This window comes from Callospermophilus lateralis, chromosome 4 (genome assembly GCF_048772815.1).
Source record: "Callospermophilus lateralis isolate mCalLat2 chromosome 4, mCalLat2.hap1, whole genome shotgun sequence".
NCBI classification, from domain to species: Eukaryota; Metazoa; Chordata; class Mammalia; order Rodentia; family Sciuridae; genus Callospermophilus; species Callospermophilus lateralis.
Window position 1 is genome coordinate 27,784,624 of NC_135308.1, and position 26,535 is coordinate 27,811,158.

Sequence of the window (26,535 nt, forward strand, 5' to 3'; positions counted from 1 at the left end):
CCATATGAGTTCACTTGACAAGTGGGGCCCAAGATGGTCAGTGGGAACTGAAGAAAGCAGACAGGGAATCTGAGCACTGGGCATAAAAAAATGTCTGTACAACAGGTCCATATAGCAATCTGAGCAAAAGATTGAATTTATATTAATAGGAATTAGGATTAAAAGAAACAAAACAATAAAAAAAGACTCTTCTCCTTAGAGAGTAAGACAGGGCTAAGTTTCCCTAGCTTTTATAGCAATCCTTAAGATATTCTGAAGATGAAAGTTTACGAAATAGGAAATAATCTTTGCAACAGGAGTCCATGACCACCCTGTTAGCAGGATTAGAAGGACTCAGAGGACTCAGTACAGCTAAGGTTAGCATAGCGAAGGGATACAAAGTGACAACAGCAAAAGAAGTGCTGCAGGAAACCACCACATGCCCTCAAAAGTCCCTTCCCAGTGGATCACATAAGGAACACTTAATTCCTCCTGCAATGGATTCTGACATGTAACTGTTGTCAACCAGGGAAGGTTATTAGAGTCTCAGTGCCCAGGAGTTTTATTGGGGGTGGTCTGCCTAGCACAAACGAAAGTTCCAGATGCCCAGAACAGAAGAAAACCATGTGTATGGCAGTCACTCTTCTCATTTATAGAACATTTTATGTCTTCAGGGAACAGTAAGTTTTTTACAATAAAGAGAACTCAAATGAATAAAAGAAGGTAACAAATCTCATCAGGCAAAATCTGAATTGCTGAATCTTACTCATTCTAGAGCTTTGTTTATCTGAATGTTATATAAAGGAGGATTGGCTCAACTCTATGTAGTATATAACACCCTAAATCCAGCCTTGATGCTAAGAACTCTTTCATAGATCCGTTTAATTGAGCTGGGACTAGTTTCTTTGGAATGTATATGAAGTGATACAAATTAGAACCTGAGCTACAGTTTCCACAGTGAGTCAGAAGAGGCCAGGGAGAGAGAGAAGCTGAGGAGGTTCTTCAACTAAGAGAATGTCATAGGCTTCACCAGGAGCAAGGCAAACCCTCTTTCTCAAAAAGGGTGTTTTTCCAGATGATATCAGCAGAGAAGTTGAATGTTAAGTGTCTTAACTATTTAAAGAATCTCATGACTTTTTGGGTGTCTTTGACTGACTAGAGAAATGGCAGGGCTTCTTTTCCATTTTCCTTGAGAAGGCGAGGTATCAATCTTCAGAAACCAATGGCCTCTGGCAAAGTTTCTGATTCTTCTTCTAAGGCAATATACACAGTTGGCATGTACATATGGGGCAGGCAGCCATGAATTCCTGAGATAATTTTTCAAGCAAGCAAATAATGAAGTACAGGTGGGGCAGTGATGGTGTGTCAGATGGCCAGGTTCAAAAATGAAGTCTGGGCTGGGTGTCATGGCTCATGCCTTTAATCCTAGAAACTTTAGGCTGAGGCAGGAGGATCCCAAGTTTGAGGCCAGCCTCAGCGAGGCACAAAGCAACTTTGGGAGACTTTGCCTCCAAATAAAAATTAAAAAGGGCTGGGGAGGTAGTTCAGTGTTAAAGCACCCCTGGATTAAATACCCAGTACCCCTTCCTCAAAATTAAAAAAAAAAGTGGGTAGGGGGCTGAGATGGGAATAAAGAATTAGAGTGCAAAGATAAGATTAAAAAAAGTAACATGGGCTGGGGATGTCGCTCAAGCGGTAGCGCACTCGCCTGGCATGCGTGGGGCGCTGGGTTCGATCCTCAGAACCACATAAAAATAAAATAAAGATGTTGTGTCCACCGAAAACTAAAAAATAAATATTAAAAAATTCTCTCTTAAAAAAAAAAAAGTAACATAATGGGAGGATGAAAATATGGAATAGAAATTAGTTGGAGAACATTTATAGAGACCCATGGCTGATAATGGGCTTTTATGAGCTCTCTCGACTTTGGAGTGAATAAATTAGCTTTATTTGAAAGGTTTCGGGCCAAATAGACAATTTCAGTGTAAAGAAAAAAAAAAAAAAAAGGAAAATACATGAAGGAAATACACTGTTACAAAAATTAAAATATATTATTAAATTTTAATGTATTCTGTAGGAATCATTCTTAGAAAAACTTAAAAAGGGATAAAATGACCTGAAAGTCATAAGGATTTTGTTTGTTTGTTTTAATTTTCTTTAGACATCGGTGCTGACAATCCAACTCAGTGCCACACATGCTAGGCAAGCATTCTACCACGGAGCCTCAACCCCAGCCCAATGATAAATTTGTAAACTACTCTGACAGGCCACAGACTTCTATTGATAGAACAGCCTGCCCTGGGGGCATCTGGGAACTTGAGTGGTAAACAGTTCCCTGAATTTTCCCTAAGTGATGAGTAGCCTGCTGTGCCTAAATTGTAGAAAGATATTTTATGCTCAACACCTGTTTTCTTTGTGGGAGTTTGGAGTTTTGATATGTGCTTGGCTTAAGTTTTGCTTAACTCTGTGTGTGTGTGTGTGTGTGTGTGTGTGTGTGTGTTTCCTGGTTTTCTCTCGTTCAGGAGATTCACAAACCTAGGACTCCTAGAATTATTACAGCGGCACAGTCTATTTACCAGTCTTGAGGGACAGCTAATTCAATTAACGAAACAAACATCTTCAAAGCAACCACCATCACCACAACCACCACCACAACAAAACCTCCTGTGAAGATATCTCATCTGGTCTACTGGTGGGAGGTCTCATTCCTTGCTATGAAACTACTTACCTACTTAGAGCCTATGTGGTCATGATACAATTAATCTAAAATCCCCAGTTTCCTTGTCTCCTGAATGATGTTCACACTTAATAGCATGGCATTTGACTTTTCTACAATTTGTCCTTGGCTTACATATCCAATTTGGCTTTATATTTTGGCATTTTATCAATTACCTCTTCAAATGTTTGTCACTTGTGCATGATGTGCATTCTTTACATGAAAATTTCAAAACATCATGGTCTATGTATTTAGGGTATCTCAATTCAAAAAAGATTTTTCAATACTCTTTATTTTTTGAGCATCTACAATGTACACAGTTCAGCGTCCTGACCACTGAAAGAGGTTAGAAAGTGTACAAGACATCATTTGACTCTCCATGGGGACAGTATGATTTATAATCCCTGTCTGAAAGCCATCTCAAACTTGAGTCCTTAACGAGCCAGACCTAAAACATGCTCCATTGCAAGAACTTCCTTACATAGCTTAGTGCTTCCTGGACTCTTTAGATATTCTTAGCAACAACATATTTGATTGGAATGTGAGCTCTTTAGGTTTATCCCCTTTTAAAACAACTTAACTGTTTAACCATTTGCACACAGATTTACTTAAAGTATTTCCTCACAAATATAATTTATTCTTCTTCCATATCCTTAGCTGCATGTTACAGAAGAAAAAATATTTGCAAATAAGATCAAAACTTCACCTTCATCCTATGTTTCTTCCTATTCTTCAAAAATACAGTTAGGGATGTCTTCCTCATTTGACCATGCCCTACTTATTTGAGTGCTGGAAAAGCATACCAATTGCTCCTCTCTTTACAGCTATTAGGTTCTGAGTATAAACTATCTAAGTGTACAAAGATATTTAGTTTAAAAGTCCTAAATTTTAATTGGAGGTCTGTGGTATTATTCTACATAAATCACAGCCTCAATTTCCATCTGTGAAATCTTGATGTCTGACAAATGAGAATTTGGAGCAAAAAACACTACAAGATGGATATTTTATAATGCTTAAGATTAGCATTCATGATGAACATGTCACAGTTCCTAATATTTGCTCACCAAATATTTAATAACTTTTATAAAGCAGACACTGTAGGAAATGCAAGAAACAGACAAAAACACATTAATACTGGAGAGTTTAGCAACCCTTTCAATCCAAGAAAATCAAGATTATAAAAAACTACTAAGGATATGAATGACGTAAATAACATAATAAGGCAGACCTCATATATATATATATTTATTTGTATATATATACATATATCAAACTCTGTGTACTATTAATAGAAAATGCATTATCTTCCAAATGTTCCCTGAATACAGTAACTGAATACTCTTATTCAGGGTTTCTCTTTTCATCATTTCATTTACCTGATGTTAACCAAGGTCCCAAAATGTTAAATGAAAAATTTCAGAAATAAACAATTCATAAGTTTTCAAATTGCACACCATTTTGTGCAGCATGGGACGAAATCTTATGCTATTCCCGTCCTTCTTGCCCAAGACATGAACCATCTTTCACCTAGTTATACACACTGTGTACACTACCCACTCCTTAGTCACTTACTAGCCATCTTAGTTATCAGACACTAGTGCTGGTGTTCGAATAGCCCTTGTTTTACTTAATAATGGTCCCAAAGCACAAAAGAAGTGATACTGGAAATTCAGACATGCCAAAGAGCAGCTGTAAAGTGCTTTAAGTGAAAGGGACAAGTAAAAGAAGATACCTTTAGAAAGACTACATCCATATAACTTTTATTGCAATATTGTTATTATTGTTCTATTTTATTATTAATTATTGTTGTTAATCCCTTACTGTTCCCAATTTATAAATTCAACTTAACCATAAATATATGTACAGAAAAACACAGAGCATACATGGGGTCTGCTACTATCTCTGGTTTTGGCCATCCATGCAGAGGTCTTGGACTATACCCTCCATGGACAAGAAGGGGAACCACTGTGTTCACAAAGGAACTTTTTTAGGATACAAGAAGACCCTGATAATCCAAAGAACAGAAATACTACAAATAGCTTTCTCTGCCTAAAATAATCACATTAATTTAAAACAATCAAAAGGAAATCCTGCAAACCCCTCACCCCCCCCCATTAACTCTTTAGTCAAAGGAGAAATACAAAAGTTTAAGCACAACATAAGAAGTTTTAGGATATAGGTAATGCAGTCATCAAAGCAGTAAAAATTTAAAAATATATTAACTAAATATCCCATACTCAATGCTAACAACCTAAGGAAAAATCAGATGTTAAATTCAAAAATTAATCAGAAAACAAAGAACAGTAGAGTTAATTAGTAAACACAAAATTTAGTTCTTAGAAAAACAATTTTTTGGTAACTTGACAGCATTATCTTTCTATCCATAAATGTGGAATATTTCTTTCAATTTATTTAGTTTTGATTTATTTCACTGAAATTTTATAGTTTTCCTCATAAAGATTTTGTGTATATTTTGTCAGATTTATGCTTAAGTACTTCTTTATTGGTGGGGTGGTAATGTAAATGGTAATGTCTTTTTAATTTCAATTTTCAATGTATTCATTGCTTGTTCATTGTAATAGAAGAATGATAGATGTTTATTAACCTTGCATGGTGAAACCTTGTTATAATGGCTTATTAGTTCCAGGAGACTTTCTGTATATTCTTTCAGATTTTCTAAATAAATGACTATCATCTATGGGGGAAAAATTTACATACAATTAGGACAATATAAAAGGTTGAAAGCACACATATAATGAGAATTACAATCAACAGTCATTAAAACAAAAGAATAGCATCTCCTGGGAATTTCTATCAAAATTTTAAAGACAAGATGATCCAAATGTTAACTAAAATATTTTAGGACATGTAAATATAAGGAAAACTTGAAAATTCATTATCTAATTTGAGTATATCACAAGGAACAATGAAAGATACATATCAATTCAACTATTAATATTGATGACAAATTTTAAAAAGAAAACAATTAGCAAAGAACATCCCAGAGCATATTGTTAGGGGACAGACAGATGAGGATGGTGGGAAAAAGATGAGAATAATTCTATGAAGTGGGACTGCTCTTCTGCCCACCACATACATTCTTTGCTAAAAAGCAATTTACCTGCATCCCTGCCTGGCCAAGGTAGACAGGATATGTAACGTTCCTTAGTAAACTACCTATTACCTGCAGATGAAATGCAGGCCTGAAATAATGTGGATGGGAGGAACCCAGAAGACTTTGGTGACCAGATCCTGAAACTCAAGGATATAAGAATAATTCCTTATAACCATAAAATCTGTAAGAATGTTATGATTAAGAACCCAATTAGAACAGGTCAACATGGGTCAAAATGATCTACAGTTGCCATGGCAGTGGGTACTTACGTCTGATGTCATCTTGCCAGTCAGTCAAAAGTCAAGAGATAGACCTGGTCAGGACTCTCTGGAAACTTCTCTTGGATCCCCAATAAAATTGGAGTGCAGGCGAGGCACCTTGTCCCTCTCCTCTCTGAGAACCTGCTCTCTCCCTTGAGAGCAACCCCTTTGAAGGATATGGAAAATAATAAACCCCAGAGAGAAAAGAAAAACAATGGGCTCTGGGCTTTCACAATTTCCCATATCTACAAACTGTTTCCCTGACTGTCTGACCGACATATTCTGCTATGACTTAGTCTCACCCATATAGCCCTATAAAACTCAGGCTCCTATTGTAACCAGTTGCCATTTTCCTCTTGAAAATGTGCCCCTCTCTGCTTAATAAAGCATCCATGATCTGTTGAGGTCTATCTCCATTCCTTTTTCTTTTTCATTTGCTCTCACCCTGTCCCTATCCCTTCAATAAACTCACTCCTATTACTCTGAGACACAAGTCTGAAATCGTTCTGATTTGATAACAAGAATTGGGGTTTGAAGGGTGGTTCTTCGAAGTGCCTCAGTTTCCCAGAAGGCCTCAGCTCTGTAACAATATTACAGACTGATTCAAGTGGATCCATTAATGCTTAATGGTTCAATGTATGAAATCTATTCATATAACCTGTCATATTAGAAGAGAAAAATTATGTGATTGCCTCCAGAGATACAGAAAATGCATTTGAAAATAACTCAGCATTTGTTCATGTTTTAAGAATCCTAAAATAGGAATTAATGACTAGATCCTTAATATCATCATGTGCTTCATATTACACAATGATATATGTATACACACCTTTCCATCTCAGAACCAGAGTTTCCCCTGTTGGAGAAATGAAACTTCTCCTCTTAAATCAAGAACAAGACAAAGATAACAGTCATCTTCATTATTATTAAGCAGTGTGTTGGAAACAATGACCACTGAAATTAACAAAACAATAAAAGTATAATAGTTGAAAAGAAAAGGGCAAAATGATGTCTAATGTAGATGATATGATTAAATAGCCAGAAAATCAAGAGAAACATTTGGGAAAATACAATAGAATAAGATAATTTCTTATTCCATTCTGCTCCTGTTTTTTTTTTTTTTTTTAACTTCTATGTATTTTTGGCTTTCCTGACACAGACTGAAAATGAGGTGGGGGCATGGTTGGGGGTAGGCTCTGAACTGAGAGTAACTTCCTCTGGTAGAGAAAAGGAAACAAAAGCACTACAACCCCCATCTTGACAGGTACCAAAGAAGCACAGAATGGAGACTGTCCCCTTAAACCTGTCTCACAGAGGATTATTAGCCATATATACATTTCCTGCCTTTGTTTCTTTTTTATTTTTTTTTCCTTACTGTTGTCCCTCCTCCCCTGCTTCTTCTTTAAAAGTTCTCAATTTCATGGATTTCAAATGTGGAATATTTTGAAACAGTTTTCTTGTTTCTTCAAAGCTGAGTCTGAATAAAACCTATTTTCCTACCAATTTGACTCTGAATATATCATGGAGCAGTTAGCATTGTGGCCTACCCCATTCCTCCACAGGTGGTATCAGAGTCATCTTTTTTTCTGTTCCATTTACAACACTCTCAATTGTTCACCCTTCTCATATATCTTATCAATGGCTGGCTGCCTACTTGCTTGGTGAGGCTACTCTTGTTTAATATGTAAATTCCTTGATATAAAGTCCCAACTTCATGACCTGTTTTTCTAGAGTGGGCCCTTATTTTAGGTTTCCAGATATACTTCTGCCTAATCTTTTAATGGCACATTGTTTAGCTGGATCAGACTAATGTTTCTTATATGCTTGTACTTGCAACGCAGTATATTTTGGAATGTTCATCCTAAACATTACCATTTGTAACAAGCATCCTTTCTCTAAGTTAACTCTATAAAAATAATAATGTGTGTTAACGTTTAGGCATTGTGTTAAATATTTAGTATATATTGTTTTGTCCTATATCCACAGATGTGGCCAGGTGCAGTGGTGCATTCCTGTAACCCACTTAGGAGACTGAGTTAGGAAGATCCAGTTTGAGCTGCATCAGAAACTTAGGGAGACCCTGTCTCAAAATAAAAAAACAAAAAGGACTGGGGATATAGCTCAGGGGTAAGTGCTTTATTTCATTAATTTATTATTTAAGCTATGTGAGGTAAAAAATGATATTAACACATATATCTTTATCACTTGCACCACAGTTGCCATTCAATAGACATTTGCTATATTGAATAAAGCATGGCTGCTTGAAAGATAAAAATTAATGTTAGAAACTCAACCAAGGATCTCTCCATTTATAGTGAATATGTTTTTCATTTCTTAGCAGTATTCCATTTGAGCAGGGGCTTTGCCTTATTACTGCTGTATTCTCAAGGCTTGGAACTGTTCCTGGCACACGCTAGGCAATTACTAACAATTCTATTTGTATGGCTGTAGGAAAATTAACTGGTAATGAATGATGCAAAGAAGCAAAGGCTCAACAACAGACAACATAAGCCAGGATCAGGTTTAGATCATGTTTTTGGTTTACACCTATCATATTCTATAAAAGGTTTTCTTAACTATGTATGGTTCATAGTTGCAAATTTTTTAAAAAAATAATTATCCTCTGAATCCCATTTTTATAATTGCAAGTTCCTTGCTGTGAAGGCAGCAAAAGTATTGGTAGATAGTATATTCAAGGTCAAGAATTGGCCCAGTCTGAACCCTAAACCCCTTTAAGTATTGGAAATGTGATAAATCAATCTGTTACTTATTATTATAATAACTTTACGTTCTTACAGATTATGCTGTATAGCAATTCAATAGCTATTATTTCCTTTGAGCCCAAGTCTAGAAAGGTTACTTTCAATAATTGAAATTTCTATGTTAAAATGCAAATATTTAAAACTGGTATCACGAATCCTTAACAAAACATTAATAAGAATTGGACCAAGGTTGAAGGTGGAAAGCAAAGGAGCACAATGACGGTGTACATGTGACTGCTTTAAGGGACCTGGGCAGCCTCCCTCCAGAACCTCCCAAAAGGCTTAAGTCCTAACTTTGACCAGCTTTGATAGAGCGGGGAGAGGACCACGCGTTTTGTACAGACCTGCTTCCAAACACGATACATAAGAACAGACTTCAAACCATCTTGGCTTGCTGCTGTTTTTAACTTAAAATGAATGGCATTGAAACACCAAGAAGCCTCAGTCCCAAACCACCTGACACAAGAATCGAGAAAAGAGGGTGGGTATTTCCTCCGTTGAACTAAAGAAGGGAACTGACAACTGGAGGAGGCGGGTCTGATTTGGGACCCCGCCCTCTCCCTGCTCATCTCTGATTGGTGGCAGCATTTGGAGGGGCGGTTTCACAGACGAGGCGCTCCTTATGGCGCGGTCCCTCCCGCGCGGTGGGTGTGTCGCGGTGGGCGGGTGCGCGCGCGCTCGCGTCGGAGGACCGGAAAGGAGGCGGGGCCGCGGCTGCGCGCGCTCCCGGAACGTGCGCACCGCAGGCGGCGCGGATCGCAGGTCCGCTGCCGGAACCGGACCCCGGGTGCCTGTGTGGCGACAGGGCTCGTGAGAGAAGGTCGCGATGAACACGGTGCTGTCACGGGCGAACTCCTTGTTCGCCTTCTCGCTGAGCGTGATGGCGGCGCTCACCTTCGGCTGCTTCATCACCACCGCCTTCAAAGACCGGAGCGTCCCGGTGCGGCTGCACGTCTCGCGGATCATGCTGTGAGTGCGGCCGAGGCTAGGGCTAATGGGGCAGGGCACCTGGACCCGGCCTGGCGGGGGCCGAAGCCGGGCCGAGGAGCGGGAGACGCCGGCAGGACTCCCGCGCCGTCCCCAGGGTCCCCTCCGGAGCAGCTATTCACCCCTAAGGCAGATGTCCGGGGCGGACTTGTGGGCTCCCCCGGTTTTCCCGGCTTCCCCTCGAAACTCGCCCCCCTCCGTCGTAAATTCCCGGGCTTGCTCTTAAATTTTAATTTTGAGTTGCTCCGGTCGGTGCCTCCGCTTCCTTCCTGTTCCTCACTTCCCTCACCCACGCCTGGCCAATGAGGGAGCAACACAACAGCAAACCCGCGCCGCCGCCCGGGCCGCCGCTTCCCGCGCGTCCCGGGGCCGGTGGGTCCGCACACGCCCCGAGGTGCTGCCGCCGCGCGCGGGTCGGCGTCGGGCCTGGCTCCGTAGCTCCGTTATGCTTGGGGCTGAAGCAACTTGCAGGACGGCTTTCGTGCCATCGATAACCGGAGTTTGTCCTGTTTGACATTCCCTTTGCAGTTTTTGTCTTTCCACCTTCAGAATGCAATAAATACTTGGAGCAGCTTGGAAGTTAGGACGGAGGTTAAGATGCACTGAGAGAATTTTGAACATCTTAGCCTTCTGATTCAGCCTATTCTTGTTTTTCTAATTTATTTGCATTTTTTTTTAAGCAAAACTTTGCTTGAATAAATCTGCGAAGACGTCAAAAGTAGAATTTTGGAATCACAGTTGCATTTCTTTATTGCCTATTTTTTTTTTTTGTATTTTTACTTTAAAATTCTCCACCACTTTTGTCTTTGATTTGTGACATTTTTGATCTTAATACTCAATTATTCTGTTCCATTTACTAACAAGATCTCTTTCTGCAGCCTTAGTTTAATTTCATTGTCAGATTCACTAACAAGTCAGTCATCTAATAGTGACTCCTCCCCGCCCTCTCCCCTCCCTCTTTTTTTTTGGTTAGATACTGTTCTAAATTCTTATAGACCTGGGTTGGAAGTCAGCACTGCCATTAAGGTCTATGAGGGCTTAGAATGTGTTTGAAACATTGAATAAATATTTGGTGTTGAGAAAGTTTCTTACTCTTCTGAACCTTAATTCCCTTTTATTCAAAATGAAGGTAATGCCTAATTGAAATAATTTGAGGTAATTGTGAAAAATACGAAGTGGATTAGACATGTGGTAAAGCACTCAAGAAAGAGCAGCTGTTATTTTAGTTTTCCATACTGCCTTGTGACATATGTAATCTTAAATCTACCCATCCTCCTACTGTCACTAGTATTTAAAGAGTCTTTTTTTTTTTTTTTTTTTTTTTAGCAGTTCTTATGTCTTCCCTTGAGTTTTATTAGAGATTTCTTAAGGTATTTGAAAGTAATTGAAGACCTTTTTTAGAATATTGAATTATAATGTTTACCCTGTTTTCACACTAAAGATTTCTCTGGTTTTTACTTGTTTCTTTGTGGAATTGCTGTTCTACCTGTATACCAACTAGATCTTTAAATTATTATGTGAATAATGTATGTCTTTATTATAAAGGATGGTAAAACTTTTATCTTTACTTCTAGAAAAAATGTAGAAGACTTCACTGGACCAAGAGAAAGAAGTGATCTGGGATTCATTACATTTGATATAACTGCTGATATCCTTTAAGGAAATTTTATTTTCTTTTTCTGTAGTTTTATAATGAGAAACATGTTGCTTAGAGATTTGGGGGACAATGAGTACCACCCAGTTGAATCAACCAAACTTTGGAAGAAATCCTGTCACATATATTTTCATCAGCTAAATAGTTTTAATACTTGTTCATACTTAGAGAAAACTGTAGATTCATGAGTTAGTTGTGTGTATGTAATTTTAAATTCTTCCTTAAAGTGATTGCAATCTATACATGAATCTCTTTGTGAAAAAAATAATAAAATTAGATTATTTGAATTAAAGAAGGAAAAATGTTATCAGAGCTCAGTCTGCCTGAAATATTTCATGTACAGTCTCAAAGAATCCATATCTTATGATAGAGGAGGGAAACATGTTTAAAAAGTGAATTACATTTGTAATGGTTCAAATGGCTGTTATTGAAATGATGTTGTTAAATCATGTTAACATTTTGTTATTGTAGTTCTTTTTATAAGTACTGGTAGAACAGTCAAAAAAATCTTAATGAAAAGAATGACTTTAAGGGGATGGTTTCATTATTTTCTCCTTATCCTGAGTTTCCGTCTCTTAAAAACTCTGGTCATTTTGGCCACTTTAGTCTTATTTAGGCTTATATGTAAATATATTGGCAATGTTGTTCTCTGCCATTTCTGACCTGATCCTATCTGCCTTTTTAAGACCCATGATTTAAAATGGTCATGGAGATTGAACAGTCTGAACTTATGTAGAGCAACTATCTGAACAATTGAAGCAGATAATATGCCTGGGGAATTTTTCTTCAGTTCCTACTATCTTGGAATTCCTTTTAATTTTTTAGAAATTACTGAATTTATAAGTAGACTAGGAATTAGTTCTAAAGGAACCTTTTTAGGAAGTAGAATGTGCCATCAGGCAAGTCTTACCCTAAACTTTGTGTGCTTTTAAGTCTTGACATCATTTAAAAAAAATCTATTCAAGCAATGTAGATCTAGTATGAAAGTAGTCATTTTGTGTATCTGGAGAATAACAGTGAAATTTCCTGATATCTTTACTATATGTTACCAATCTCACTATTTATAGTTTATTTGGGTTTTCTTAGTGCTACTGAAAATACTTGAAATTGTAGATGTTATTGTAAAGAACTGTCCTAGACTTCTCAATTCCAAACAAGTGATTCTTAGCGGCTACACATAATTAAAAGTAGAATGTAACAAACTTGTTGCTATAAGTATATAAATATATATAATAAAATGACAATTTACATATGATATTTAATAAAATACAAATATAAAACTCTGCTCATGTGGAGGTGCCAGTATGTAGTTTAACTCTAGTTAAAAGTGTACCTCCTTCCCCCAGGCTGAATGGTACTTAGTTAGCATTCATTTGCTTCTTACCAAAGCACTTTATGTAGACATTTTGATTTCTATGGACACATAACAAAAGGAACATACATTTTAATGTACTTGGCTAATAACTTGAACTTAGTTCATGTTTGCGTATTGTTAAATAGTGGTGATTTGGTTATACTTTAGAGCTCCAGTATTTCATGAATGTCCATGAAATAATAATTCATCTTTCTTTTGGACATAGTGGGTTAATATTAGAAATCTAAATTTTGGATTTTTTGTTATTTTCTTGTTAATCAAGGTATCTTAGCTAGTAATACTTGCAGGAGTAGGGGAGCATGCTGACCTTACATTCTTTTTTGGCTTTGGAATGGGTTGGATTTTATAAAATATTTATCCTCTGTATTATTAAATTAGTGACTCAGTATGTTTCTGGACCACCTCTCCTTTTTTTCTATTTTAGTGTTAGTATTGCTGTGGATAATTAATTGAAGATAACAAAGATCTTTTAAAAGCTGTGTGCTGCCTTCTGTCTTGTGTATTCCTTAATTTGTTTACATTTAGAGAATATATTTGATTGGAACGTTAAGCAGTTGTTTCTTTATTTATCAGCAGAATATTCAACAAAAAATAATGTAAGTATATGTATTTAAGCATTTTTAAAAAATATTTTTTTAGTTGTTGATGTACCTTTATTTTTTTCATTTCTGTGTGGTGCTGAGAATTGAATCCAGTTCCTCACATGTGCTAGGCAAGCTCTCTACCACTGAGCTACAACCCCAGCAATTAAAGCATATTTTAATAGTTACTTAAAACCTTATTCTTTATGTACAACAAATAGAGATGTTCATATATTAAAAATATCTGACCTGCATAGCTTAGTAAACACTCACAACCATATGGAGAGGTGATTCTGTTAAGAACATTTTCTCTCTCTGGTAGCCTGTCTGTCTTTTTTTTTTCTTTCTTTGTGTGCTGTAGCTCCTTAGCATTGTGGCTTCCAGAATGGTGTGTATGCATAGTAATTGATAGGTATATAAGGGATATTAGAGTTTCTGTTATGTATTTCCCAATTAAAATTAAACAGAAAAATTTAAGCTGTATTAATAGTTGCTTTGCAAACTCACATTAATACTTATTCAGGCCTTATCAGATGGTCACATGCCATGGAAATATTCTGGAGGAAGAGAAGGAATTCTCAGTGCCCAGAGGTTGACTGTACTACCTAATATATTCATTTATTCACTTTTAGCATTTTACAAAATATTGTAGTATATAGGGGATTGTATTATCAAGTTCTAAATAATTGCTATTAAATAGAAAAATAGCTAAAAAAAAAAATGTCCTACAAAGAAAAGAAAGATTGAAGATAATGCTGATGTTCCAACACATTAACAATAGGAAAATGGTAGAGCCCATATGTCTGTTCTGTTTTATCTGTTAAATCATGTTAAAGGATTAAAACAAAACAAAACAAAACAAAAAACAAAACACCTAAGTAAACTAATTAAAAGAGGAGAGAATTCCATTAGTTAAGATTATTTGAAATGAAAATTTGCATTAACTGTCAATGATAAATAGTACATGTATATTATATACATAATAAATAAAGGGCTTAGTTTATACTCTAAGTACTTTATGATCAAAAACTGTTGTAGACTATTTCTAGTGGTAAGATGAGAAATGGTGGTGCTTAATTCTGAATTACGTATGAAATGAGGAAGTACTAGTGCTGCTCAGCTATATGTTCTTTAAGCTGAATGTTCTTTTATCCACAGTTGAGAATAGAAAGCTACTTGCCAATATAAATAAATTAATAGAATTTGAGGTCTGGTTAAAGCTTTCATTATGAAGATAGGTAATCAAAACCTGTGAAGATTACTAAAAATTTTTGAATCATCTGAGATTATTTAAAAATGTATCCTAGTACCAAATTTTGTATTTTCTTTTTAAAAAAATCTATGATAATGAGCTGCTTTGGTAGTGTTAATAAATCGTATATCTTCAATTAATATCTCTGTTTATTGAGAACTATTTTCCTTTGTTTTGGAATTGTATGAAATTCATCAATCTGAGTACCTGAAGTAGTCTTTATAGTTTATAATAAATTTTATAATTAAAACCTATCAGGGCTAGAGTTGTAGCCACAGTGGTTCAGTGGTAGAGCGCTTGCTTGGCATATGTGAGACCCTGGGTTCAGTTCTCAGCACCACATAAATAAATAAAACAAAAGATCCATTGACAAATAAAACAACAACAATAACAACAACAACAAAAACTATCATACTGTTAGATAAAACACATCAAAATGATTTATTTTATGATTGAAGGTGATAAGTTCAGTCTGATTTAGCACTCTGTTGCAGGTTAGGGTAGGCATTAGGATATTTATATAGAATCTTGTTAAATCTTCTTAGGTTCTATTTTTAGTATTAATACTGAAGGTATAAATTAGTAGACTGAAAATATGTAAGCAAATATAGGAATTATAATATTGCTTATATGTTGTTGAGTTTCTTTCTTTTTTTTTTTTTTTTGGTTCTAGGGATTGAACTCAGGTGATTTAACTCTTGAGCTACATCCCCAGCCCTTTTCTATTTTTTGAGACATCCTCTCGATAAGTTGCTTAGAGTCTCTCTAAATTCAGGCTCATCTGGGACTCGTCCTCTTGTCTCACCCTTTGAGTTGCTGGGATTATAGGGACATTCCACTGTTCGTGTCTTAAGTATAGTGGTTTTTACAGGTGTTCATCAGTGTAGGCTGTAGATAGATTGTAGTTAAAGATTGGTATGTGTTTTATTTGAACTGTATTTGTTTTCAAGGAAAATATACATTAATTATTTTAATCAGAATTTTTAGCACTTCAATTAATTATACACTTATTTTGAAAATAACAGGTGTTTCGTTAGGCTGTGGGACTATTGGGATGAAAAAGTTTTGATTCTTGTCCTTCAGCATCAACAAAATGTTAAACAGAAAAAGCTGTTCCTGATAAAGAGTAGCAACTATACACAAACATTGACAGGTTTCAATAAATTGTTGAAATAACTGTAACCTTTATGATTAATGTACCAAAAATATATTTGTAATCCTGGCTTACCCTAGCATAACTAGTAGGAAAATGCTAATTTGGAACTTCCCCAGCATCCCTGGGCCCTTTATTTTTTATTTTGAGACAAGGTCTTGTTAAGTTGCCAAAGCTGATCTTGAACTTGTTGTTGTTCCACCTTAGCCTCCCAAGTTGCTGGGATTACAGGCATGTGCCACCAAGCCCAACTATTTCTTCAGTCTTAACGATTTTTAATATTTTTAATATTAGAAAGAGGTTTTAAGATGTTGGTTTAAGCCCTGTTTTAGAAATAACTTCTCTGTATTTCTTTTCAGTTAAGGTAGTCATAACATATTGAGCATTCAGCCTCACTAGTGATGGATGATAGCTTCCATGAGGACAAATTCCTTGATATTTAGTAGGAGTGACAAGTTTTTTCTTTCCATTTTATACTCTTAATTTTTGTGGAACTTGGTTGTAATACATTGAAATAAAGTGACTTTAAAGAATTATCTGATATCTAGAATTCTGCCATGATAAAACAGTGATACACATTTTATTGTAAAGGGGGAAAGATGTTATGCATTCATTTCTTTGTTTCCTTGATAATTTTAAGTTCTTGAACATTCATCCATTTTCCTGACATCATCTCATGTTAACTGGGATTAGCTCACTGTGTTTTCCCAGTATCATCCAGGGTCCACTCTGAGATGGACAGTATTAGAAATTTCACAGAGAAAAGAGATTTAAAAGAATATTTCCTATCCAAGGATTCTAAGGACATTGCTTTTTGGAGAGCATATAGATATTGAACCTTTTAGTAAGGTCTGAGGGCCTTATATAATAGAGTTGACTGAGTAAAAGGAATGATTTCCTTAGGGAAATAATTTTTCTCTCCATGAAAAGTTTGTCCCCTTCTTTGTATTATCTACTAGTACACATTTTGTATGCATCAAGATTTTAGCAAGTCTGTCCAAGTTGGGTTCCTTCATATGTGAAATTATTTAATTATTAATACTTTTAAATGATAAGATGCTGTTTCTGATGAGTTACCTAATTAATTTTCATTTTAATGTAGGCTCTGAACCAAGTTGTCCTCTGGGACAAGATTGTTCTGAGAGGTGATAATCCGAAGCTGCTGTTGAAAGATATGAAAACAAAATATTTTTTCTTTGATGATGGAAATGGTCTCAAGTGAGCACTTTTTTATTTTTTAACATTTAGTAAAATGGGAAAGAGAAAGATGTAACGTGTTTTCATTTTAAAAAAATATTAGAGGGTAAAAAGGAAAATTGGGAGAGGGGTATTTATGTAGCTCTGAATGGAAGATTGGGAAGAAATATAAATTGGGATCTAAGATAAGTAATTTGTTCTCTTGCAGTTTGTAAAATGTAACGGTCCAAACTAATAAAGGCCTACAGCTTCTATCTACTCTTACGTGTACAGGGAGTATAGGATTACTTATATGTGGTAGTGCTATGATTGTCAAATTAAAGGTCTCCTTTCTAAATATAAGTCAGAGAAAGAAACCTGAATGAGAAAGCAGTGCATTGGGTCTTGGAATTGATACTCAGGTTTCTAATATTGGTTCTCTTAGTTTTTCTAAACTTGTGTTGCTCTCATACAAAACGAGGGAATCAGTGATTGACCTCTCAGGTCATTTTTGCTTCTTACACTTTCTGAGGTATTATCAGAAAGAATTTTAAAAGAATTTTAAAACCAGACCTACATATTTACAAATAAGAATTTCAGATCATAATACATTTTGATTTGCTCCAGTTTGTGAAACTAGATAATGACAGAATTAGGCTTCGAATCATTGTCTTCTGATTCCTAGCACAGGTCTCATTTTCTATTCACTGTGTTTCTTGCATGTAAGCTTTTTAGTTGTTGTTAACTGTGGTTGTGAATAAGTTTAGATTGTTTTTTAAGGGATTCAATGTAATGTAATTCAAATGTAATGCTGGTGTCTTTCAGCATTGTCCTTAGATTTCAAGTGAGAAGAGAAAATAGTTCTGTTTACAGATTAGAATTTCTGTTAGGAATAACTAGTTATAAAATATTTGACACCTCAGTGCTTGTTTTAAAATGTTTTTATCGAACTATAAGTGTTTCTGCTGACTTCTGTTTATTGTATCTTTTTATAGGGGAAACAGGAATGTCACTTTGACCCTATCTTGGAACGTTGTACCAAATGCTGGAATTCTACCTCTTGTGACAGGATCAGGACATGTATCTGTCCCATTTCCAGATACATATGAAATAACGAAGAGTTATTAAATTATTCTGAATTTGAAACAACATATTTTTATACTTAATGAATTATATCTCATTTATCTCTTCCCTTGCACCTTCATTTGTTTTGGGTTGTTACTTTGTGGGTTTTTTTGGTTTGTTTTTGTTTTTGATGTAGAAGTAACATCAAAAGGCATATTTGAAGGGAAAGGTTAATAGCATACTCAAACTTAACCTTAAAAACAAAACAAAAACAAGGTTATCGGAGATAGTTATATCTCTGATATAAGAATAAGGCTATAAGAATAAGGCAACAACATAATAAGAACTTGGTATATATTTGAAGTATTCCCTATATTTCCATTATTCTTTATGGAATATAAAGTGAGCATGAAGGGTTGTTAAAACTTTCAGGTGCCTGTAGAGTTATAAGAACTCTGAATTTTATGCTTGGCATTCATGCAAGTTCACATTGGTTGTGACTTAGATGTAGACATTTTCTTTTATCTCTTTTAGTGTATGTTAGATTACTGGAAAAATTAATATAGTTATTCGTTAGAAGCCTGGTTTACAAAAAAGCCAAAAGTGATAGAATTCTATTCTATTTGTTTTAGGATACCCATAATGTGTGTTTTTCTTAGATGACTAGCAGCTTTCTCCACTTAAATACTAAATACCTCTTCTATGTTGTAAATCATTCAAACTCATTTTTAAGTCTCAAGTCAACCAAATGTGTGTCTTTTAGTGCTATCTCTAAAAATGTTCCTTTGTGTATCTTTATATACTTTTTAGCATTGCCATTGAAAGTTGAAAATCTTTGCATGATTTATCCTTTGAGTTAAGTTTGTTCTTGTGAGCATGCCAAGTGCCACTAAGTGGTAATTATTTGCAATTATCCATAGGTTCACATTTTAATAATTATTGGAATAGTAATAATATTTGGCAGTGTGCTTTTCCATTTACAAAGCACTCTTGTGTTTTATGTTAGCCTCAATAATCCAAGGAGGTAAGTAGTGCAAATGTTAGTTCTTTGCAGATCAAGAAACTGAAACCCAGAAGTTTATTGAATCGCTCCAAAGTTAAGTAGCAAGGAATGAAGTTAAAACTTGAGCTGACATCTCAAGGTACTCTTAAGCTTATCCTTTCTCTTACACCTCAGTTTACAGACTAATCAAATTTGACTTGTAATTGTCATTATGTTTTTTATTACCCCGGACACCCTTTGTATCACTCTTAGAAGATGATTCCCATTATGTATGAAAGCAACTAATTTTCAAGTTGCCAACAACTTAACATAGTGGTAATATCTCATTTTCCACATAAATTCATTTTACTCACATTAAAAGTATAAAAAATGTAAATGTGTGAAAAAATAATGTAGACATTAAATACATAATACATAATTGAGCATATGAGCATATTTAAGATGATTTATTTTTTCTGTAGAGGAGAAATAAACATCCTCAAAGGTAGCAATTGCAAATTATTATTAAAGGCAAGACCAAGCACTGTAGTACACTATCAGCAACAACCAAAAAGGGCTAATATTTTCTAAGAATAGTTTAAATTAAATAATATTTGTTTTGTTTACCTCATGAAATACATCACTGTTTAGTTACATTCATTTTTGACAGTTATCATATGTGGTTCATATAAAAGCATGTACATATGAGTTTTTAAACCAGCAAAAAAGGTCAAAGTTATAATATGAATCCTAGACTGGGTTTGTCTCCCAGCTTTTTCATTAAACTTTTCAGGGTCTCAGTTTCTGTATCTGTAAAATGACAGAGTTGGAGTAGTTATATGGTGATTCTTCACACAAGTCTATAAAATTTGTTTTATCTGTTCAGCTAAGAGATTGAACAGAAAAGCACTTTAGTGATGTGAAGATGGGAAGATGATTAAAAGGTTAGCACATAAGTCATACTGATCTGACTATTGCTGTTACACATTTTACACCTACAAAATTTAACTTTACTTACTTTATACAAATATTAGACATGTAAACTTAAAATCTGCAGAAGTAAAAAACTTATAAAAACTGGGGATGTTGTGATTAAATCAGGCTTGCCCAGTAAGCCTGAAATATTAACCAGACATGGATTCTAGTTTAATAGGTGTTATACCTTTGGGGTGAGCGGATCTATTACTCTAAAAGAGATTAATATTGAAATTGAGTTACGGTTTGTTCATTTGACAAGCCCCCTTTTGGGGAATTTGGTGAGGGAGAGAAATAGACCCCACCAGTACAATATGGATGAAGTTTTTCATTTTTACTGAACTAAGGGAAAATGCTCAGGATTAAGAATGCTTCAACATGGGAATAAGGAATCTGCATCTCAGGAACTCATTTTTGGGTGTGCTCAGCTTTATTAGTTTACCATAATTCTACTTTTTGAAAATTTGATTTGTGTTCAGTTTGATAACCATATCCTTGGTCTCAGAGGTCTCACCAAGTCTATAAAGACACAAGGCTTCAGATGTATAATGACCTGAGTATGACCAGAAATATCAGAGCTCGGAGATTATTCTGAGCAAAGAGAATAATAATTACTGAATACTTGTTTAAAGTAATTACAGTTAGAAGTGAATTTAATTTTAAAATGTAGCACTCATCCTTTAGCAGTTTAACCTTGGAAAACTGGCTAAATCAGTGTTTTTCATTTCCATACTTGACTACCTTTTGTTTCTCTCTGCTGAAAGGAAAATAACAAAAAGCTTCAGAAATTCCTAAGGGTGTAATAGGAAATGGATTATTTTGAATTTCCTTTCCTGGACTTATTTTGTAGTTCTTTGGTGGATCTGGCCAACCAATTAAAAGCTTTGGAGTTGGGGTGTCAAATTAACAAGGGTTACTTTATAATACTTTGAATTGACTTGTAATGGATTTATGGGGGAAAACTCCATAAGCTGTGAACATAAATCTATCCATTTCAAAAGCTTTCCTTGCTTTTAGCAGAGAGCCTGTGTACATTACATGAAACTGCCAATAGTTTAAAGGATTTATTTCAAAAAGTTGTTGCATGTTTTGATGCAATTTGGAAAATTGTTTACTTCAAAAACACAGATTCACAAGAAAAAAACCATAAAAATATGTTTGAGGATTTTCATAATTGCAATAAATATTCAGCATTTTTTCTAATGAAAATGAATTTTGTTTATGAGTAAAAGTATGCATTTTGAAAAACTTTCAGATTTATGCTTTTTATGTGAAGCTGCTGAATTAAAAGTAAAAGGAAGAAACCAAGTCTAGTATGTTTTGGGGGGTGGGGTAGAGGGGAGGCAATTAATTACACCTAAATTATCTTCTCCAGGGACTGTATGCTCCTATACTAGACTGTAAGCCCTTTGAGGACAGGCTGTTGGATTTATCTTTGTACCTTCCCCAGCACCTAGCATAGTGCCTTGCACATGATAGGCACCCAATAAATATTGATAATGAAGCTATTGTGTTTCTGATATGGCCAAAATATGGGGATTGTTTGTAATTAACACTTTTTTTCCTTTGTAACTGCTACTTTTTTTCATTCTTGAGCGCCTCCTGACTTTAGATGAAACTATTCTTCCTCCTTGCTTTCAAGCTCATTTGACTATCCAACTTAGGTAAATGGTGCTCTTGCTCCAAGTACTCCGACCTATGTTGTCCCAGGCCTTTCATAAGGAAATAGATTTTATTTATTATTATTTTTATTTATATACTTTTGTTACCAGGGGTGCTTAACAATTGAGAACATCAAACCCTTTTTAGTTTTGAAACAAGGTCTCCCTAAGTTGCTTAGAGCCTTGCTAAGTTGCTAAGTCTGGGTTTGAACTTGTAATCCTCATGCCTCAGCCTCCTGATCAGTGGGGACAGGTGTACACCACCATACCTGGTGGCAATATGCTATTTTTTAAAAATGTATTTTTCTAACTGATGGACCTTTATTTTATTTATTTGTTTATATGTGATGCTGAGAAACCCAGCACATCACACATGCTAGGCAAGTACTTCACCACTAAGCCAAGACCCCAGCCCTGCAATATGCTATTTTAAGCTAAGCTTCAAATGTTGTTTCAATCCTTTTATATCATAAGATTATCTTCCCCCACCCCCAGTGAACCTAGGTTTGTTAGAAATAAACACATTCAGTTGAATTTAGAGTCTGCATATTTGCTACCTCAATGAGTATGCAGTGTTCAAAGCTAGCTCCCCCAATACACCATAACCTGTTGGAAAAATAATGGAATTCTAGGCAACTATAGTGCACTGTTCTGTGGCTAATTTAGCTTATCCATTGTCTGTGGGTAGTTCTCCTTTCTTGTACTTTAATTATTACTGCACTGGGTTCAAGGCCTGGGTACTAAGAAAGCAAAATGATGGTGCCTGGTGGTAAAATATATAACTTTTTTACTTTAACACTAAAATCCCAACAAACCTGGCTTGAAGACAAACATGCATGTTTAAAGCTCTGGGAAAAATGGGTTGAAATTTACAGCTGACTGAAAGCCGAATGTTTTTACTTAACCTCTATCCTTGGGCTTATTGACTCTGATTCAACTTCACTGCTACCACACATGTATCATCTGACTGCACTGAACCACTGAATTGTGAAAATTCTACTTTTTCTTTCTTTTTCCACTCAGAAAAAAGGAAAAAAAATGCTATCAAGACACTAGTAAAAAATACATGCATTTAGACTAGATTTTTTTTTTTTTAACCTAAGTTTATACATCAGGGATGTGAGATCAGCTAGCTTTTGCTTTTGGTTTTGTTTTTCCTCAGTCCTTGGGATATTTTCTCTCTCCTCTCTCCAGGTGAAGTATCAAAAACAATTTTGAGTTCAGTAGAAATGAATGAGTTATTGCTATAGAAAGGTATCTAATAGGTATACCTTAGTGTATCCAAATAAACCTTGAGCTTGAAGGACCTTCCTTTTCCTGTGTATAATTTTATACATATTCTAATAGGGAACAGACATGTGAGCCATGGGAACCTGAGGTTACGGGGATAATTATATAAACTGGGTTCACTGTGTTGATCCCTACATCTTTTTTTTTTTTTTTTTTTTTTTTTGTATCAGGGATTGAATCTTAACCACTAGACCATAACCCTAACCCTTTTTTTATTTTTTATTTGGAGACAAGGCCTTGCTGAGTTACTTTGCTTAGGGCCTCACAAAGTTGCTGGGGCTGGCTTTGAACTTGAGATCCTCCTGCTTCAGGAGGATCTAAGCTGCTGGGATTGCAGGCGTGCACCATTGCACCTAGTTATTTTTTATTGGTTTGTATTAGTTATACACATTAGAATCCATTTTGACAAATGCATGGAATGTAATTTGCTCTAATTACCTAGTACTAAGCTGTAAGTACCTAGTACTTCTGTTTACCCTCCCCCTGTTCCTTTTATGTATCTTTCTATTTGCTTACAGACTTTTTTTTTTAAGTTAGTGTCTTGTGGCTATACATAATGGTGAGGGCCACTGTAGTATATTCATATATGTACATAGGAAATTTAGGTCAGATTGATTCCATGCTTTTCCCATATCCTGTCTCTCTTCTCTTCCCCTCAGTCCCCACTGATATTTATTTTGATGGAATACCCTACCCTATTTCTTCTCTATTTTCCCATTTTAAACTAGCTTCCATTTCCCAGACAAAACATTTGATCTGAATTTCTAGGACAGTCTTATTTCACTTAGCATTATAGTCTCCAGTTCATCCATTTACGAGCAAATGCCATAAAGTCATTCTTTATGGCTGAGCAATACTCCATCGGGTACATTTACCACATTTTCTTTATCCATTCATCTACATTGGTTCCACAGCTTGGCTCTTGTGAATTGTGCTGCTATAAATATTGATGTAGCTGCATCCCTATAGTATGCTTATTTTAGATCTTCTGGGTATATATATGGAGAAGTGGAATAGCTAGGTCATACACTGATTCCATTCCTAGTTTTTTTGAGGAATTTCCATATTGCTTTTCAGACTTGTCCTAACCAACATTATTTGTATTCTTGACAATTACTATTCCGATTGGGGTGAGATGAAATCTAAATGTGGTTTTGATTTGCATTTCCCATTTTCTCATATATTTGTTGGCCATTTGCATTTCTTTTGAGAAATGTCTAGTTCTTTTGCCCATTTATTAATTAGGAAAACTACACCATTTGCAGTATCCCCAAGCGCGCGCGCGGGCGCGCGCGCGCACACACACACACACACACACACACACATTCCTTGGGAATTAATCTAATGAAGGAGGTGAAAGACCTCTACAATGAAAACTATAGAACACTGAAGAAATTAAAGACCTTAAAAGATGGAAAGACCTTCCATGTTTATTGTCAAAATAGCTATTCTACCAAAAGTGTTATAAAGGCTCAATGCAATCCCCATCAAAATACAAATGACGTTCTTCACAGAACTGGAAAAAGCAGTACCAAAATTCATTTGGAAAAACAAGAGGCCCAGAATAGTCAAAGCAATCCTGAGCAAAAATAGCAAAGTTGGTGGCATCACAATACCAGACTTCTAATGATACTACAGAGCTCTAGTAACAAAAACAGCACGGTACTGGCACCAAAACAAAGACCACTAAAATAGAAGAGGCAAACCCACAAAACTAGTTATCTGCTACTAGGTAAGGTTACCAAAAATACATTGCAGAAAAGATAGTCTTTAATGGTGCAGGGAAAACAGGGTATCCATATGTAGAATGCTACTTGACCCCTATCTGTCACCCTGCACAAAAGTCAACACAACTGGATTCTGGTCTAGGAATTAGACCAAAAACTTCAACTGCTAGAAAAGAAAGTAGGCCCAACACGCCAAAATGTTGGCACAGTAACCGACTTCTTTAAGAAGACTCCTACAGTTCAAGAAATAAAACCAAAAATCAATGAGTGGGATGCCTTAAGTTAAAAATCTGCACAGCAAAGGAAATGTGTGAAGGGAGAGCCAACAGAATGGGAGAAGATCTTTGCCACCTGTTCCTCAGATAGGGCGTGCTTTCTTTTTTAAAAAGCTGTTTCCCTGTAGCCCTGCCTAGCTTAACTTGGCAGGATATGTTATGCTTCTCAGCAGACTACCTGTTATCTGCAGGAGAAATACAGGCCCACAATACCAATAAGAACTCAAGTCATCCTGAAGTGGGAGACTTTTGTGATACAGACCAGATCTCAGAACTCGGATAAGAATAATTTCCCCTAACCACAAAGTCTGTAAGAGCAGGTTTTATTTATAATGGATTAGTATGAACCAAAGTGACCTAGAATTGTCACACTGTGGAAAATTGAAAGCCTGATGTCATCCTGAAGTCAGCCAAAAGTCAAGTGGTAGACATGGGTGGGACCCTGGACATGGCTGGAGGGCAGTAGGAGTGTGTGGTCCTCCTCTCTGAGATGACCCATTCTCTTTCTTTAGAAGGTTCCCTTTTCCTATTCTTTCTAATGAACTCGGCTTGTTATTCTTAGTGACATGTCTGATATCTTTCCAGCATAACTGCAGAGTCAGAATTGGAGTCAGAATTGGAAGGAGTGGAGGTCTCTGAGGCCACCTCAGTTTTGTGGCAGGCCTCTGCCCTGCAATAATCCCACTTGTTTATCTGTGAATGTATTTGGAATTGGGCATCTAGAGTTGAAAAGTAGAGGGGCCGAGCATAGAATTATTTATTTCAGACAAAAGAGCCTCTGCTCTTACAAAGGTTAATGTTTCTGTGTTTCTAAGCCTCATTCCCTTTTAGGGACTTTTTAGGGACTTGAAATGGTTGTAGCCTCCTGGGTAAATGAATTAGTACAGAGTGGGAGGGAATCTACTGGCTGTGGGTGAGGAGGAGGAATGTTCTCAGATGCACTGAGGGATCCAAAATAAAGTTATTTAAAGGGAGTTGGATCCTGAGACATCTTCTCAAAGTTGTGTGGGCATCTCTCAGGTTTATTTTAGAAGTCTGGGGCTTGTCCCATTGCACAGCCTCTGCTGCTGCTTTAAGAATTCCCTTAATGCTGTTAATGCTATATATGCAGAAGACAACCCAAAACTACCAATAATTTAGTTGGAAATCATTCATTTTATAAAAGTTTTCAAATGCCATTTTAGAAGAAGAGACTGATTGTTACTGATAGTTATTCTCAGCTCCACATTTGAGGGCATAATTAAACACTCAGTTAAAATAACACCAACCGAGAGCTATAATAGATAACATCAAGATTTCAGTGACTTAAGAAAAAAAGAGTTTATTTCTGCATATTCAAGGAACAAGTGTAGTTGTTCAGACAGCTTTCATATGGTGTGCTAGGGCCCAGGTGCCTTCCATTCGTGTCTGTGACCCCAGGGTTTACAATTTTTCACTTCAAGCTGTCTGATCCGGGTTGGAAGAAAAAAAGTAAGAGAAGGCTTACATGATTGGTTGGTTTGGCTCAGTAGTATCACATCACAAACTCATATTCCAGGGATGAGAATGAA

At 35.9% G+C, this 26,535-nt stretch overlaps 1 protein-coding gene across 1 annotated transcript; it reads left to right on the top strand.

The window, feature by feature from the left end:
• Nucleotides 1-9,514: 9,514 nt before the first annotated feature.
• On the top strand, nucleotides 9,515-21,536 carry Spcs3 (signal peptidase complex subunit 3). The gene is made up of 5 exons (XM_076853677.1): nucleotides 9,515-9,801; nucleotides 11,394-11,467; nucleotides 13,368-13,444; nucleotides 16,937-17,052; nucleotides 18,006-21,536. Exons 1-5 carry the CDS (start codon nucleotides 9,659-9,661, stop codon nucleotides 18,136-18,138), a joined length of 543 nt encoding a protein of 180 aa, XP_076709792.1. The 5' UTR covers nucleotides 9,515-9,658; the 3' UTR covers nucleotides 18,139-21,536.
• The last annotated feature ends 4,999 nt before the right edge of the window (nucleotides 21,537-26,535 follow it).